Source organism: Ciconia boyciana, chromosome 19 (genome assembly GCF_034638445.1).
Source record: "Ciconia boyciana chromosome 19, ASM3463844v1, whole genome shotgun sequence".
Lineage (NCBI taxonomy): Eukaryota > Metazoa > Chordata > Aves > Ciconiiformes > Ciconiidae > Ciconia > Ciconia boyciana.
Window position 1 is genome coordinate 2,965,858 of NC_132952.1, and position 15,730 is coordinate 2,981,587.

Sequence of the window (15,730 nt, forward strand, 5' to 3'; positions counted from 1 at the left end):
GCACTTGGGATATACCATCTACTCTGCCATAAACACAGACATATCCTGAACTACCCAGTACTGAGTGTTAGGTGGACAGAGACAAGCTACCCTGCACATACTGGAGACTAGTAATGTGCATATACCCTTACGGTAGTGTAGCTGACATGGAGCTGGTATTTTAATGTACTTCACAGAGCTACTGCTGGGTGTATTGTTGTCCTTCTACTGCTCTATTTACAACCTACAAACATGCCATTTCACTCCAAAGATCGACAAATTATCTGCATGTCAAGTTTACTGCTCTGCACCAAATAGAATAAGCTAAAAGCAGCTTTTAGAGAGAACAAAGGGTTTTAAGTAATGTCATAAAAGTTAGTCTTTCAGTATCCTAAATGTTAATCATAATTCCTAAATAAATCAACAGCTCAGAATCCTTAGCCAGCAGGTTATAATTAATACAAAAGGTTTTAAGGTATTTTTATATTAAAATTTTAAAGGCAATAGAAAGCTAATAAATTATTTATGAAGGTCTAGTAAGTGATTAGTTCCATTTTAAGGAGCCTACAAGGCTCAATAGGCTGCTTATAATATTATTCATACTATTATTTGTATAACAACAGTAAACACTACTCACACTTGTCATTAAGCAACTAGCTCTTTATTACCTAATTATAATCAACAAAACACTATTCCTGATAAAAATGACCAGAATTTCAAAGTTACAAGCATGCACAGTTTCCCATAAAATCTGTCCACGTTATGAAAGAATTGTGCTTGGTGAGAACTAGGCATATGTTGAACCATGTGCAACAGCCCTAAAAAAAAAAAAGCACCTGCCCTCTGACATGGAACTTTGATCATTCTGGTCAGAAACAAATACTGGTGGTGATGGCAGTAACTACTCTAATATGAAGGATGTTATACTTAAGCTCTGAAGAAGCTTTAGGTATTAAACTGAGAAACAACAACAACTTGGGCAACACTACAGTTGTCCAAGTAAACCCCAACTTTCTGGAAATGATTCTTGCTTTTTACATATAACCATAAAGCAGAGATACGATAGCAGTTTTCATGTACTGAGTAATACTCAGAGCATTTTCCATTGAGCACTTATGAAATACGTTATGCTGAAAGTTTACTGGAAATATATTTTAGAATGCATCTCTATATGCTATCAAATTTAAGGTTTTTACCTCTAAAGCAAAACAGATAAAGCTTCTCAACCTTTTCTACTTAGCACTCACTCTTTGTGAGGGTGCTGCCTATGGCAACTATTCTCTACTTTTATGACTCGCTCAGTTAAGTTACAAGAACATGTCTTCTGCCAGCTTTAACAGCAACAACGAGAAAAATGATAAACCTGGAGTCATAGCAAGGTTATTCTATTGCTGCCTTGGTAAGCCCTAACAGCTGCACAGACACATCCTAGAGAGCTATTTGTAGGGGAGAAAGACCCCCAAATTGGAAACCGTGGAAGGAATAGAATGCCAGAAATCCCTTCCCATCCAAGAGAGCAAAGAGACCGGGGGGGGTGGGGGGGAATCCTTATTCTTTAATTATAATAGCTGAAGTCTATTCAAAGCAGAGCAAAGTTTTCTTTTGCTCTTCCAGCAATCCAAAAGGAAAAACAGTGATGAAAGAAGTCGGATTTTCAGACATCTGTTAGCCTTGAACTGACACGCAAGAAGCCATGTCTCATCAGATGAAAGAGAAACATGCTCTTCTCAGCATATCAAAGAAACCTAAATATCTTTCCAATACATTACCCCATGATTTCATTAGGGGAGAACTATTTTTCACAGTGGTTTCTAACAAATTATATCTAGGCACAGATGAGGGGGAGCACAGGGAGCGAACAAGATAGCTATCAGAATGATGCACTTCAAGTTTAAAGCTAACAAAAGTGGGGTGTTTTTTTGGGCGGGTTTCATTTTGGGGTTTTGTTTGTTTGGGGGGTTTTGGTTTTGTTTTGGTTCTTTGTGTTAGTTTTTTTTTTTTTTTAAACAACCATAGCTAGATGAGCAGTTAAAAATCTCAAGCCTGCAAATAAATTTTAACCTACCAAAACTTTAAAAATTGGACTCAACTGATTTAGAGAGCACTGTGTCATATCCTCTGATGTGTCTGGCATATTCCCTAATAGTCACACCTCCTTTTAGCCATAAATATCCCAAACTATTCTATCATTAAAGAAGTTTATTTGTACAGCATAATATACAATCAGAACTTTATTTTGCATCTACCTACATAAATCAAAGACTAGCAGCTACATTCAGAGAGCACAACACTCAGACTCATTCAACACCTGTCATGTTAATGGACTTCACAAGTACCAGAAAATTGGATATGGCCTAGTACATAACAATACATTTCACACCTCAAACGAATGGTAATCACTAACCAAATACTATACAGTAAAATAAACAACTTAGTTCAGTTAAATCAGTGCAATCTCATTTTATTTGCAATTTAAATGTAGCTACTTAAAACATTTTCCAGATCACAACTTGTCCCCAAGGAATGTCTGTCTACCAAACGAAGAAATACTATATTTCAATCACTTTTCCACCAACACTTAACAATCACATTTAAATTTATTTTTCTGTTTAAAAAATTCACCTCTTGATAAAGACAGTGTACTGGTGCATGTCCTACAGCCACCTTTTGCATTTAACTGAAGTCATAGTAAGGTACTTTTCACTCACTCTAAGACTGCCATTTTGAATACAAATGCACTTGAAGCTTATTTCACTTTTAAGCTTCTTACTCTGAAGATCATCAGAAATATTACATTGCTAGCATTCAAATTAGCCAGAGTGAAGTGACATAACAATAATGCCGAAAAATCATTTGAGGGCTGAAGGGGTGCCTTAACTGAAACTATCTTTTCCTCTTTGCATCAGATTCAGAGTCCAATCACTTTGACAATACCTTTCAACACATTGATTAAGTAATTTTTCACAACACTTTCAATATAATTGTACCTATGGACCAACCACAAATTAGACTATTATGTTACAAGCAGTATTTAAGCAGACCAGAAACAGTACCTGCAATGAGATGTTTACAGATGATCAGAGATTAGAATGAAAAGGAAAAAAATCATCCTGAACGGTGTAATGAATGACAAACATTCAGTTAGTGTCATGTTTTGGTGAAAATAGGATTAAGATAAATTAAAAGATCAAGGAAAGGATGCCATTGAAGAGAGGGACACAGCAGAGAAGCTAGAAGAGGTAGTTGTGAAAAGGAGATGAAGTGACTAAGGAAGATTGCTGAGGCAAACAGCCAGTAGCACAAGAAAGGTAAGTCAGCAGCAGAAAGGTCTCTGCTTGTCCAAGAGCCTTGTCTGGCTACCCCTCTTTGCCACAGTTTCACTGGGTGTGCTTGAAAATTAAAGATGTATCAGAAATATTTGAAATAATCATTGAAAAATTCAGAGGGAATGGGGGGAGGGAGTTTTAGTAGAAGTGCAGGTGTAATTTGTATGCCTTCGTATGCCTTCACCATTTTTTAAATAACTACCCATACAGTTTTCCAGGTAGCACACAACCTTCTTCCTACTCTATCTTCATGTTGCAGTCTGAGATGCAGTAAATGCTACCAATCAAAACCCCATGTTTGCCTTTTTTTTTTTTTACATAAATTATTCAGCATATTCTGATGAAGTAGTTTACATATTAAAGGCAGGTCTCTCTTTAAAAGAGATAGAGAATGCATACTATCTATCCTGAGACAGCAATCTTCCAGGAAACCCCAAAATATTAATTCCAACAGCTACTTTTTTTTTTAATCCTTCTTCTCCTTACTACAAGAAGGCCATATCAAAGTATTTATGAAAAGGTTTTCCTTCACTACTTCAAGATTTCTATGGGATAAACAACAAAACTAGCAGTCTTTTCATATAAACCAAATTAACAATAGCCCAATTAGTTTCCGGGTCACTGAAGTCACACCAAAAGCAGAGACAAGCAGAATGAAAGAAATACAAGAACAGAACAGTTAAAAGATGTTTGGCATCAGGCAAAAACATTTCTTATACAGACCTGGCACTACAACTTGTCAACAGTGAATGAAATGACAAGGGCACTGCAAGAAAAAACACCACAGGGTTGATGCTAAATACACACTTAATATGAATGGTAATTGAACAATAAAAACCCATATGAGCTCCGTACACTTTGGAAACTAAACGTGAAAGCCAGAAACGCCAAGAAGGACTCTAAGCTATTGTAACTACTCCCAGAGGCAGGGTCATCTCATTATTTAATTGTAAGATGACATACATCACAGCACTGCATAAGCAATATTAGCAGTTGCAATAAGAAGGATGACTTTGTTTCCATACAGCACAGAAATCTTAATTCTAGAACCAGATCAGGGCGGGGACGGGACACGATGACAGACAGGACATGAGGGCACATGGACACACAAAAATTGGAAGGAAACAGCCAATGATAACAATTAAATATTAGGATCTGCAGCTTTCAGAGTTTTAGCAGAATCCAAAGCTTATAAGAACAACTAATAAAGCAGGATTATTACTCAAGCAGACAGAGCAATAGGCTGTTCGCTTCATGCCACTGAGTGCATCCAAAACAAACCTTACAGGCAAAAAAATTTCAAGTCCCCATAGAAATAAATTGTGAAGCAATAGTTAACCTAGCTACCCCAAACTAGACTACTAATGCTTCAAAGTGTGCTAATGCAAATGTTATTTGTATTATATATAAGATAATATATTTATGTATAGATATAATACAAATATGTATTTTTTACAATACATATTCCAAGGCTCTGACAGAGATTATATTTTGCTTTTTACTTTTTAAATACGCATGTATATATTGAAGATTTTTCACTTTAAATCAGAGGAAAAAAGCAACAGGAAACATCCCACCAACCCATTTCACACTTATATTATGTATATACTTCTATAACTTTAGTGAGAAATTCAGCAAAGTGCTAATTGTATTCATTGCTGCTGATGATCAAATAAGGGCATAAAGGGCAATAAAAGCACTCATTAGATACAGGCATCAATAAGAAAAAGTATACAAAGCATTTTACATGACTGCGTACCATGGCTGTTCCTGGCTAAGAAGGCTTCTGCTCATAGCCAACTTTTTTAGCACATTAAAAATGGCATTCCTTCAGTGTAATATCCTATGTTCACATTCCCACGCCAAAGGGACTTTGTAAGATCATCCAGAGATAATTACTTATGAGAAAAATTTAAGGCAACATGTACTTTTTCTCAAAGTATCGTTAAGTAATACAATTGTGCGTGATAGACAAACAGATGTATAATTCCTACTTGGATAGACAAATGCAAAATAAAAATCATGTACACTTGGCATTGATTAAAACAACACCCTCCAGTCAGGGTATTTTTGCATCCATATAGTAGAGTACTGCATCACAACAGAAATGCGCTTGCCCAGTGTTTTCACACGATTCTAGGGGAAACACTTAGGGTTCCAGAAAAGTGTGAAACTTCCCGATCAATCAGTTTCCGTGACAGATTGTTCACTGCACATTTGAAATGGTAAAGTGGTTAAAAAAGGTTAAAAAAAAATGGAAGCCTTCAATTTTCAAGCCACTTTTGTAAGGAGCTTAATTATTACTGAAAGCCTCAGGATGAAATAGATTTTTCTGGAGAGGTGTTCTTAAGAGGTGCCAGCAGTAATAACTTACATGCTGGTAAAGGGAATTCACACACACAAAAATTAAATCCATGAAATAAAATAAATCTCACAAACGTACACGTTGTGGAAAGGAGGATTATGAAATTTAATGACACTGAAGATATTAAATAACATTTCTTTTTTAGTGGATGATTTACTTTTCTTATTAATAATTAACTGTTCTAACATCTAAGTATTTTGATAAAGTCTTACATTTATACTCACCTCATTCATTTTGAATTCCTGTTGTGTTCTGAAAAGATACACACAACAAAGAAACTCCTTTGATTACATGAGCCCTAAAAAGAAAAACAGACAATTGTAACACGTACCTACCTACAAATTTACACTGAATTGAAAGTACACACAGACCTGTAGTTTCTCTTCCTACAGCATTTGTCAAAAAGCAGCATATTGCTTTATTAAAAAAATCTGCTCCCAGCTATAGTGTTGTTATTATAGCTCAAATGTATACGAATAATCTCAAGACAGATATCTACCGTTAATCTTTCTCCCAGTTTAAACTGATGATGCAACAGGAACGTGCTCAAGTAGGATTGTTTCATTTGTTTTTAAAAACAAGCTAGCTTGTTCAAGATTTGAGTACTTTTAAGAACTTTAGGAGCCAGATCTCTCCAGAATTTAATATCAAAGCATTATGAAAGACCTCAAGTGGTTTTCAAATTAACAAAATGCATGCATTTGAGTCTCCACTCTCCTGTATTAGAAACGGGAAATTCTTCCTTAAAATTGGGCCTTTTATTAAGGCATTTTATGACACTAACACATTTGGCAGTCTTGTTTAACAGAGGCCTGAGCTTTCAAAAGGTTTCCTAGTTCAAGTAGGCATCAAATTTGGAAACTCGTGACTTAAGACAAAACTAATCAGAACAATGCCATATCTAAGAGTCTAGCACATCAACTCACTTCCTTTTGGGTTGTTTGTTTTTTTAAAACACATTAAAAAAGCATTATTGCTGGAAACTCTATCCTTCCTGGTATCATACAGAATTTTCAAGAAATTAACAATACCCTTTTTTGGAGGTTAACTGGTACCTAATTACTTAAAGCACTTTATTCAAGTACTACTATTTCTTCCCTCTCTTTAGTTTTCTTATTAAAACAATGATTAACTGATTTTTACTAAGTACTTTGTATAAATACTAACATTTAATTTAAAATGCATTCAAGCAAAATATACTCCAAATAAATTTCGCATAAGCTTTCACATCTTTGCACTGTAAGAATTCTTCATACAAATGCTGCATTGCTTAAGAAATTCATAAGAAAAGGAAAAAATTCCTTGAAAAGGATATTTCTATTGTATACAGCTCTTCCAGGATTAACTCCTTTGTCCTGATATTTCCATGCAACAATAGCATTTAGCCAAACGGCTGAAACATCTGTATTTCAGTTCCAGTTTTGCAACTGGTTCTGTGGGATTTAGTTTGCCAGCACAGACCAGTTACAGGATAAGGAGCTCCATCTGAACAGCTTTTAAACATCTGAAGAAAGGCATTCCTTTTGGCATGTGCTATTACAACTTTCTAACTTACTTCAGTACATCTGTCAAATACAAATCAATTCCTAGGAATGATACACCCCAGGCCTTTGATTTTCTAAAATCTTCTCTAACACTGATGGAGAACATAGCCAACACCAAGGAACTACCCAAGCAGGGAATGCTCCCCAGGTTTCATTACTAGTTACAGTCACTCCTGAGACTTAAATCTTGCCACGACAATAACTTTGGCTCCCTTTGGCTCCAAGTTTCTCATGCGTTAGCACGCAGTTGTTTCTCACACATCTTCCACATACCCTTTACTTCCCTCAGCCTTGATATCTTAACTCATTTTCCCCTCCTGACAAATATGATTTCTACTTCAGACATTTTTACGCAAATGCTTTACGCAAATGGTTTCTGAAATTTGATCCACAGACTGCTGTCATCTGCTGAAAGTCGCCTTAGCACATGGAAATGCTGATTAAAGAAAAAGCAAAAGTTGGAGTCAGTATAAACTTCTGTACTTGAGATGAGGCCTGAATAACAGGGAAAAATCCAGTGCTCTTTTATTCATTGTTCATTGGGACAATACCGACACAATGTCAATTTATAAATGAAATAATTTGGATAGCAAGAGAGGCATCAAAACATTTCCTAGTGTGAAAAACAACTTATTTTTAGTAACAAATGTCTTGTTTTTCTACACTTGGCTACAAAATAAAAAACGATTACTCACGTAAAGACAACAAAAGCAAGAACCTTTTATTGACATGATTTTAGAGCACAGCCTGCTGAGCTACTATGGCAGTAGCATACAAGTTTAAGTGGTTATTGTCTCCAGCTGCTTATTTCTACCTTTTCTCCTCCCTCTCACTGAAGATTACCAGTCCCTCAATGACAAGGGCTTAACTGTTCACATAACCATTTGCTATCATGGTTCTGGAAAGTGATTTAGAAAACCTACTGTAAGAAGTGCACATATGTTACACTGCGGTAAATGACAGTCATCTGAAGTACATATGTGATTTTCAACACTGAATAAACAAGGAAGGCATTTAACCCAGAACTCTAGATATGTGAAGGCAATAAGGATTTAAAGCACTGTCTTACAGAAGCAAACATTCAATACCATCGCTACTCAGCCACTAAATGTAAAGAGTCTGAGAGACAACAAGTAAATATCAATTAAGTGATGGGTTGAAGGGGTCAGTGCTAAAGGAAAGTCCTGCCAAGCTGAAAATTTCCTCTAAGCTGAGCTTTCTTACCCAAATTGTTAAATAAATTAGTCAAAAATTTGAAAAACAAATACTTTTTTTTTTACTTGATTTCATTTAAGCAGTAAAAATACACTTTTCTTGTATTTCATATACTAATTCCAAATTATTTTGCTTAGAATTAATACTGTTTTCAAAGAATTTTCAAAACAAAAAATAAGCCTGGTATTTTTACAAATCTTATAAATGCTTTATGCAGCTTGTACAGAACTGGTTATATCCAAACCTCTCAATGGTATTTCTTAGGAGAATATGACAAATCTTAACATACTGATGTAATTTAAATGTCCACATAACACAGTTTAGGTACATTCCTACCAGACTGTGCTACTCTATACTCTTTCAGCTACAAGTTACCAGAGGAACCAGTTGACCATAAAAAAACAATTAGATAGGAAATTAAGCTACAGTAAACCAAAAGCTTCAACAAGTATTTATAAAGCAATTAATTTAAAACACACACTCCATCTTAAAATTTTCTACCTGCAGTTCTGACAAGTTATATGTATGAGCTCTCTAACTGAAAAAATGGCTGAAAATATTTCCCTACTCTTTCTGTCCTCCACATTACCTATTTTAACACGGAACTCAACTACGTGGAAAGCAAGATTAATTGCATTGGGGAAAAAAAAATAAAATTAAGATTATATATAGATTTATGTACAGTCACTAGTTTTCTTTCTACCCAAATGAAACATAAGAACAGAAGACAAAGTATCTATAACACTAAATTTGGGTTTTAACTTCTAGCGCACAAAGTTCACCCAAAACAAGAAAACATGAATCAAATTCTACAACTGCTGCACAAATATTAGTTCCCCGTATGACCAACAAATTTACTCTTGTCACTGCAAGCAGAAACAGGCTTTCACTTCATAGGTTAATGACTTTTTAGCTACACATACAGTCAAGTCCAATGCAAGGTTTTCCAGGAAAGCCCCAAATAAAATGATACTGCTCTGATTTGTCATCGGGGGAATTGTGATATATTAAGTCTAAAGAAGTGATGATGACCACATTAAATCAGTTTCCAAGTTAACAAAATAGACTACAACTGTGTTAGTACTTTGAAAAAGTCACATCAGCAGCTCCATCAAACAGAGATAACTATTTCCATTCAACCTTTCCTCCAAACTCAACAGCAACATATACCTGCATCTACCAAAGACCTGAATATTGTTAATAACATCTACCACAGTAAATCCTGAAGATTCACTGAAGACCTTAAGATAAAGGTTCTACGCTGAAAGTGAAGCACGCTCACCAGTACAGTAACCTGAATTTTAATTAATTTCCAGAAAACATTGCCAAGACATATTTATTTCAAACCACTACCTACTACTGTATCTCATGAGTACAAAAATACTATGCACTTTCTCAAGACATTAAAGCATCTGGGAAACAAACACAAGAGAAGGAAGATCTACTGCGTCATGTCATCTGAGAGTTTCAGAAAAGTGTATTTAGAAAGGCTCATTGTTAGGCAACAAATTACATTTATTTAGACAAGAATATACGAGACAGTCATACTTGAGTGGTACTGTGGTCCCTCTAAAACAAAACGCTTGAAACAAAAAACATTTTGACCTTGTTTCTGAATTCTATGCTTAAGAATTTTAAATATTCCCTTACAAAAAAATGTAACTTACTGGGAATAAAGTTTGCAAACAAGAGCACGTAATTGTATACAAAACCAACATTACAGATCATCTTTTTCAAACTAAATCAGATGGTACTTCTAGTAAGCGTTCCTAGGTTACACTATATAGTCTATCTTCTGATTTTGTAAGCCATATTTATCATTTCTGTATGTGGGGGTTTTTTAAAAAAATCCCAGAATCAAAAAAGCACTTTGAAAGAGATCATTGCTTCCAATTCAGAGAAAGGAAAAAACAGGCATAAGAGTATTAATCCTACTCTGTAAGCTGAAAATGGGACATGCATTACGTCACTGCTCCGGTGGTAAAAACATGTTAATTACAGAACTAGGAACAAAACTCGAAAGTCTCAACAGTCTGCTTTCCTAATGGCTGGGGTTCAGGCTGGGATACTGCAGGGCTTTGGAAATTGTCTTTTTCTTTGTTTTCATTTTTAGTTGCAGCACATGAATTTTATTTTTTTTTTTTAACATCAGGACATTTACGTTTTTTTCAATTCAATACTGAAATACTCTAATCCACAAATTTTCAATGTATTAGGTGAAACAAAGCTTGCCAAAAAGAAATTTAAGTTCATGTTCGCTCTGAAAGATTGGAATATGTCTTTGATAGAAACAAGAAGCACTATATATGGGCACTTAATTGCAAAGACATTTTCGGTTACTCAAGACTGCCAGAATAAGAACAGAGAAAAAATGGGCAAACAATGATTTTCTGAACACTAAAATCTATTACCTGATGTCCATTAAGAAAAAAGGCTTTGCTTACTGCCATGTAACCAAATAAACTGTTATACCTTAGACAGATTTATTCAGATAATCATGCCAAGAAATCACCAACACAAAAATATAACCTGAGTTTCTTAATTAAACAGCAACTAGTCAAGAGAAGCAACAGAAAATAACACGTCTCTAACTTAAACTGCAAATATACAGAAATACCATGCCATTCTTCAGACAGAAGTACACCTTTTAATTCTACTTGCAAAGACAGTAAATTCAAATGGGAATTTTCTCAAAGTACGTTGCTGATTTACTAGTACGTGAAGAAGGCCATTTCAGTCATTTCTTTTTATAATACAGGACTGAGCCTCCCACTTTTGTCTAAAGACATGTTTTATACAGAGGCAGAGAAGAAATATTTTCCAGCTAAGAATACAATCAGAGAAAAAACACATTGGTAAAAGAAATTATTTCACTGGGGGGGAGTTGTTAAGTATCAGGATCATACCTGCCTTTTCACATGCTAACAAGTTCAACAGCAAATACATTGCAGTACTTTAAAAAGGTATGCCAGTGCACATATTCAACACACATGAGTTTATGAACTCCAGCTGTTTATAAATCCCTGATAAAAAACACAAAAGTAGCAGTCTCCAATCTCCACCAGTAAGCAAACGACTCATGATGAGCAAGGTACTATGCTATTGCTATAAGCCATAGACTAATTTTTTCCCCCCCTGGTTGAGATCGTCATTCGTAGGTCTTGCAGGCACACTGCAAATAAACTATCAACTGGATACCAGTGATACAGAAATATGTTACCATGCTGGTCACCTCTAAATCTCTCTGAACTTCTGTTTTCAACAGACAGCCACCTAGTAGGCAACAATATTCAGATCTCTTTTTTATATACTATTACTTGTTTACCTCAAAGGATCAAGGCTTTTATGTAAAACAGTGAAATGGGGACATCACTGCACTGGAAGATGGTCCTCAAGAGCCATTTTAGTTTTTACAGAAAAACAGTAGGTTGCTTTGACTTTCTGCTTTACTTCCCTTCCATTTTCAAGCAAATATTCAGGTAGAAAAATAAGGATGGGTTATACCAATGTACATAAGTACTTCAACATCCATCCCCCATCTTCCATGCTACTCTGGAAGAAGGCTGTTCTTCGGACCCCCATACCTACACTAAGCAGGCATCAGTTCAGGAATCTCCAAACACCATACTCATCATGGCATTTCTACCTAAGATATTTTATCCAAAGTGATGACTTGCCTTTTATTTAACGTAACTAGGGTTTCACTGTAAGTGAAACTTGAGCCATTTATGGTCTACACCATGGGTAGACAGGCTGCTGAGACTTCTGCCCTAGCAAATCCTTGGAGCTATAATGCTTGAAAACCAACAAGTACTACTACATGGTTCTCACTGCTGTCTCTACAAGTCCAATAGTTCTTTTGTTACTTAAAAGTTACTCCCCCCTTCTATCAATGATGCAGTTCTCTATCTGAAGAGTGCCAATGCTGCCACCGATTCACCATCACACATTTCAACAGTTGGAAGAGCTGGAGGCCTCTCTGTCTATAGCAAGGAAAGCAAACCTGAATTCTTAACGTGCACATCATTTTTATTAAAATGTGCCAAGTGCCGAAAGACAACAACATAATAATTACATACTACACTGCTGTACATCTCCAGTTCTCCTGATCTACTTAGTATGTCTGAAGAAAACTGGAAAAGACTTTGCATCAAAATAACATGCCCAAAGTCAAGAGCATAGACTGGGAACAGCAAACTGGAGTGGCATCAGAAATGCAAGCAGTCCTGTTGTTTTCAAGAGCTGTCCACTGTTGATTACTCAAATGTAAAATAAGAAAAATATTTCTCTTGCCACTGAATGATCAGATAGCAGGTGCAACCACATCACCTTCCCTTCCTTCTTCAACAGTTGAAAACAACTTACTTCTTCACTATTTCAAAATGGAAATTTTGCAACTTCATATGAATTTGAAACCACTAGAAACTTTACTGAAGACTTCAGCTACCTGCTCATGAGATAGTTATCAGCAATGCTCCATGTGCTGCTCTGGCTTCAAATATAGAATGTACTTGAAGATACTACTCTCGAGCTGCTCTAAATGTCTTACATGCAAATTTTCTCTCTCAGCCCAAACATTCTTCCCCACAGTACCACTGCACCATCATGAAGAAACCTCTGATTTATGTGATGTGTCCTGTGAAGCGCATTTCCAGTGAGAAAACCAATTCTGAAATCAATGTCTCCAAGCCCCTGCTCACCCAGCTTGCCAGACACTCAATCTGCAGCAAGCTTTAAGGCATGTGAATTGCCAAAACTTTTGAAGACTGTGTACTACGAGCTATTTGGAAGACAACAGTTGTCTCGCAACGTCAGGCTGGCAGCGGTTATAGAGCTCTGCTTCGCCAGCTGACACCTCCGAGACAGCATTTTCAAGAAAAAAAACCTGAAAAAGCAGCCCAGGGGATGGAGCACCTTCTTCCAAACGGCCTCTGCCGCCATCCTCCTCCCTCGCCCTTGCTTTCACTCCCTGGGCCCTCTCTCCGTGAGGCTCTCCCGCATCCAGCTCCCGCAGGGCACAAGCCCCACCGCTCACTCCTCGCACCTGCAGCCCGCACGCCCACCCTGCGGCCACGGCTGCCTCACCCCCGGCCGCCACCTTCCCGCGGGCCCCCCCCGGGGCGGCTCCACCCCCCCGAAGGAGGCTCCTCCGCGGGCCGGGCCGCTGCCGCGGTCCCCTCCTCCCGCGCCGGGCCCCCTCCCAGCCGCGCCCCCGGCGCCGCGCCGCTGGCTCTGCCCACCGCCCCCACGCCCCGTCCCGCCCTCCGGCGCGGTGCCGCCCGCGGGCAGCGCGGCGGGCCCCGCCGCCTCCCGCTCACCTGCGCCGCTGCCGCCGCCTGCGGCCCGGCTCGGAGCGGCGCGGAGCGGCCTCAGCTCCGGTACCATCCGGGCGCCATTTTGTCTCCAGCCTCGGAAGTGACGTTGGGGGGAGGCCAGCGGGCAGGTCCCCCCGCCGCGGGACCCCTCCGGAGCGGGGCCGCCCCCGCCCGCCGCCCCTCTACCGCAGCCCCCAGCTCCCCGCACCCGTCTCACCCCCCGTCTTTCCCCGAGACCGCCTCAGCTCATCCCACCTGCCGGAGCCGGCCTCCGCACCGCGGCCTCCAGCCACCACCCTCATCCCAGACAATGAGCTGTCGAGAAGAGCAGGTTCTCTTTCCCGATTTCTTTTTTTTTTTTCTCCGTCTGTTTTTCTTCTTTTCGTAGTAATGCAGCTCCGCAGGGAGGTGGTTTTCTCGCCTCTGACTGAAAACGGAAAAAAAAATGAGTGGCTGAGGTGAAATTATTTGAATAAGTGGTGGTGATGTATGGAAAGATCCTTGCCCCCTGAGGAGGCGCGGGCGGTTTCTCTGGGCTAGCAGTCTGACAGGCTGAGACCCATTTTTGCTTCACATCTATTGTGCTGTCCCGTGTAAATCAAATTTATTTCACTGTAATTTCTGAGCCAGTACCTGAGAGGGAAAAAAGCCCATGGTCACCTCCTGGGAGGTGTTCGTATTTGTATTGCTGGGCGTAACAGTGTCTCCCTTCCGTTAACTTGAAGAACAAAATAATTCTATCTCTCACTTGAATTTTGTATTCATAATACTGTCAAAGACATGTAATCCTCCTGGGCTAGGACTACTTTTTACATGGAAATGTTAAGAATTTGCCATTTTTCCAGAGGAAAACCCCCTGACTTAAACCCATAGGAGATGGGCAGTCATTAATACAGTTATAGATTAGAGGTCTAAAGTTCAGAAGTGTTTTACATGTCTTTGATTATTTTGTTTTCACGTCCATTGTGCATGTACATCAAGGAATTACGTTAAAATTGTCAGTAAGCTTGGTCACACAAAGTGCTCATATAGTACCAGGATAGATGAGTCCCGTTCCATGAAGGTGGAAGGTTTCCTTAGCAAGCAGCCAAGCAAATCACCCAGCTACCCACTCTTGTCAACTGAAGCTTTTTAAAACAATTCACCATATTTCCAACAAACATAGCTACAAAGATAACCTTTCAAGCATAAGGAGAACACACACTCTGAAGCCAGAGAATTTGAATGCCTCTGTGGTAATGCTTAACTTTGCCAAGAAACAGCAGACTGAAAAATAACAGGACACAGTGATCTTCCCACCTGGAATACTCAGGATGTGTTTATATTTTAAACTGTTGCTTAAGTATACTAAAATCAGTTTTGAAACCTCTAATTTTAGTAGTAACAAATCCTCATATAAATATATTTAAACTACTTTAACTTATTAGGCTCAATTAATTTAATTCAAATTTGGCTGTATTAACATTTCATTTTCTAAATAAGCTAGACTAATTACACCTATGTAAAATTTTGGGGTTAAGAAAAACTAAGGCTCCCATTTGACATGTTAGAGCCTTATACCTATAACAGAAAAAACAAAAACATAGAACAAGATACATACCATATCAGTTAGAATACAAACCTTTCTACTTTCAAGGTTATTAAGTATAAAGTGTCCCACAAAAGTATCACAAATAATACAAATTATGACTTTCCTCAGCATACTTAGAGCTCTAGAAAGAGTTTCCAAAAAAGCTCAAAACATAGTCCTTTTAAAAAATAAATTAGCCTATTATCTTCTTACTTCTTTAACATTTTTTCCTGTATTCTAGAGGTATAGTTACTGAGATTGTAAACCAGGCAGGGTAGGTATCAACAAGCTAGCCCACAAACTTACAGTGTTAACTACAAAATATTTATATTCTTAATATTTCCTTTGAGTTTGTTAATTTTATTTTGTTTTTATGGTTTCATTACTACAGTATTAATGTTTACTCACTTGTTTAA

General features: G+C 37.8%; 2 protein-coding genes across 5 annotated transcripts in view; one reads left to right on the forward strand and one right to left on the reverse strand.

Moving 5' to 3' along the window:
- The window catches only part of PRDM2 (PR/SET domain 2), a 74,458-nt gene extending 60,604 nt beyond the window's left edge, over nucleotides 1-13,854 (reverse strand). For 2 of the 4 annotated variants that reach the window (XM_072883791.1, XM_072883792.1), the window contains exons 1-2: nucleotides 13,748-13,854; nucleotides 5,895-5,968 (exon numbers count right to left, since the gene is read on the reverse strand). In XM_072883791.1, coding sequence (XP_072739892.1) covers nucleotides 5,895-5,903 — 9 coding nt within the window. In that variant the 5' untranslated portion in view covers nucleotides 5,904-5,968; nucleotides 13,748-13,854. Of the gene's footprint in view, nucleotides 1-4,028; nucleotides 4,072-5,894; nucleotides 5,969-13,747 lie in introns of all 4 variants that reach the window. The other 2 variants (XM_072883793.1, XM_072883794.1) reach the window with 2 other exon arrangements.
- Nucleotides 13,855-13,945: 91 nt separating this feature from the next.
- The window catches only part of LRRC38 (leucine rich repeat containing 38), a 68,329-nt gene continuing 66,544 nt past the window's right edge, over nucleotides 13,946-15,730 (forward strand). Inside the window, exon 1 of the transcript XR_012045802.1 lies at nucleotides 13,946-14,075. The gene's annotated coding sequence lies outside the window, so the exon portion shown is untranslated. The remainder of the gene's footprint in view (nucleotides 14,076-15,730) is intronic.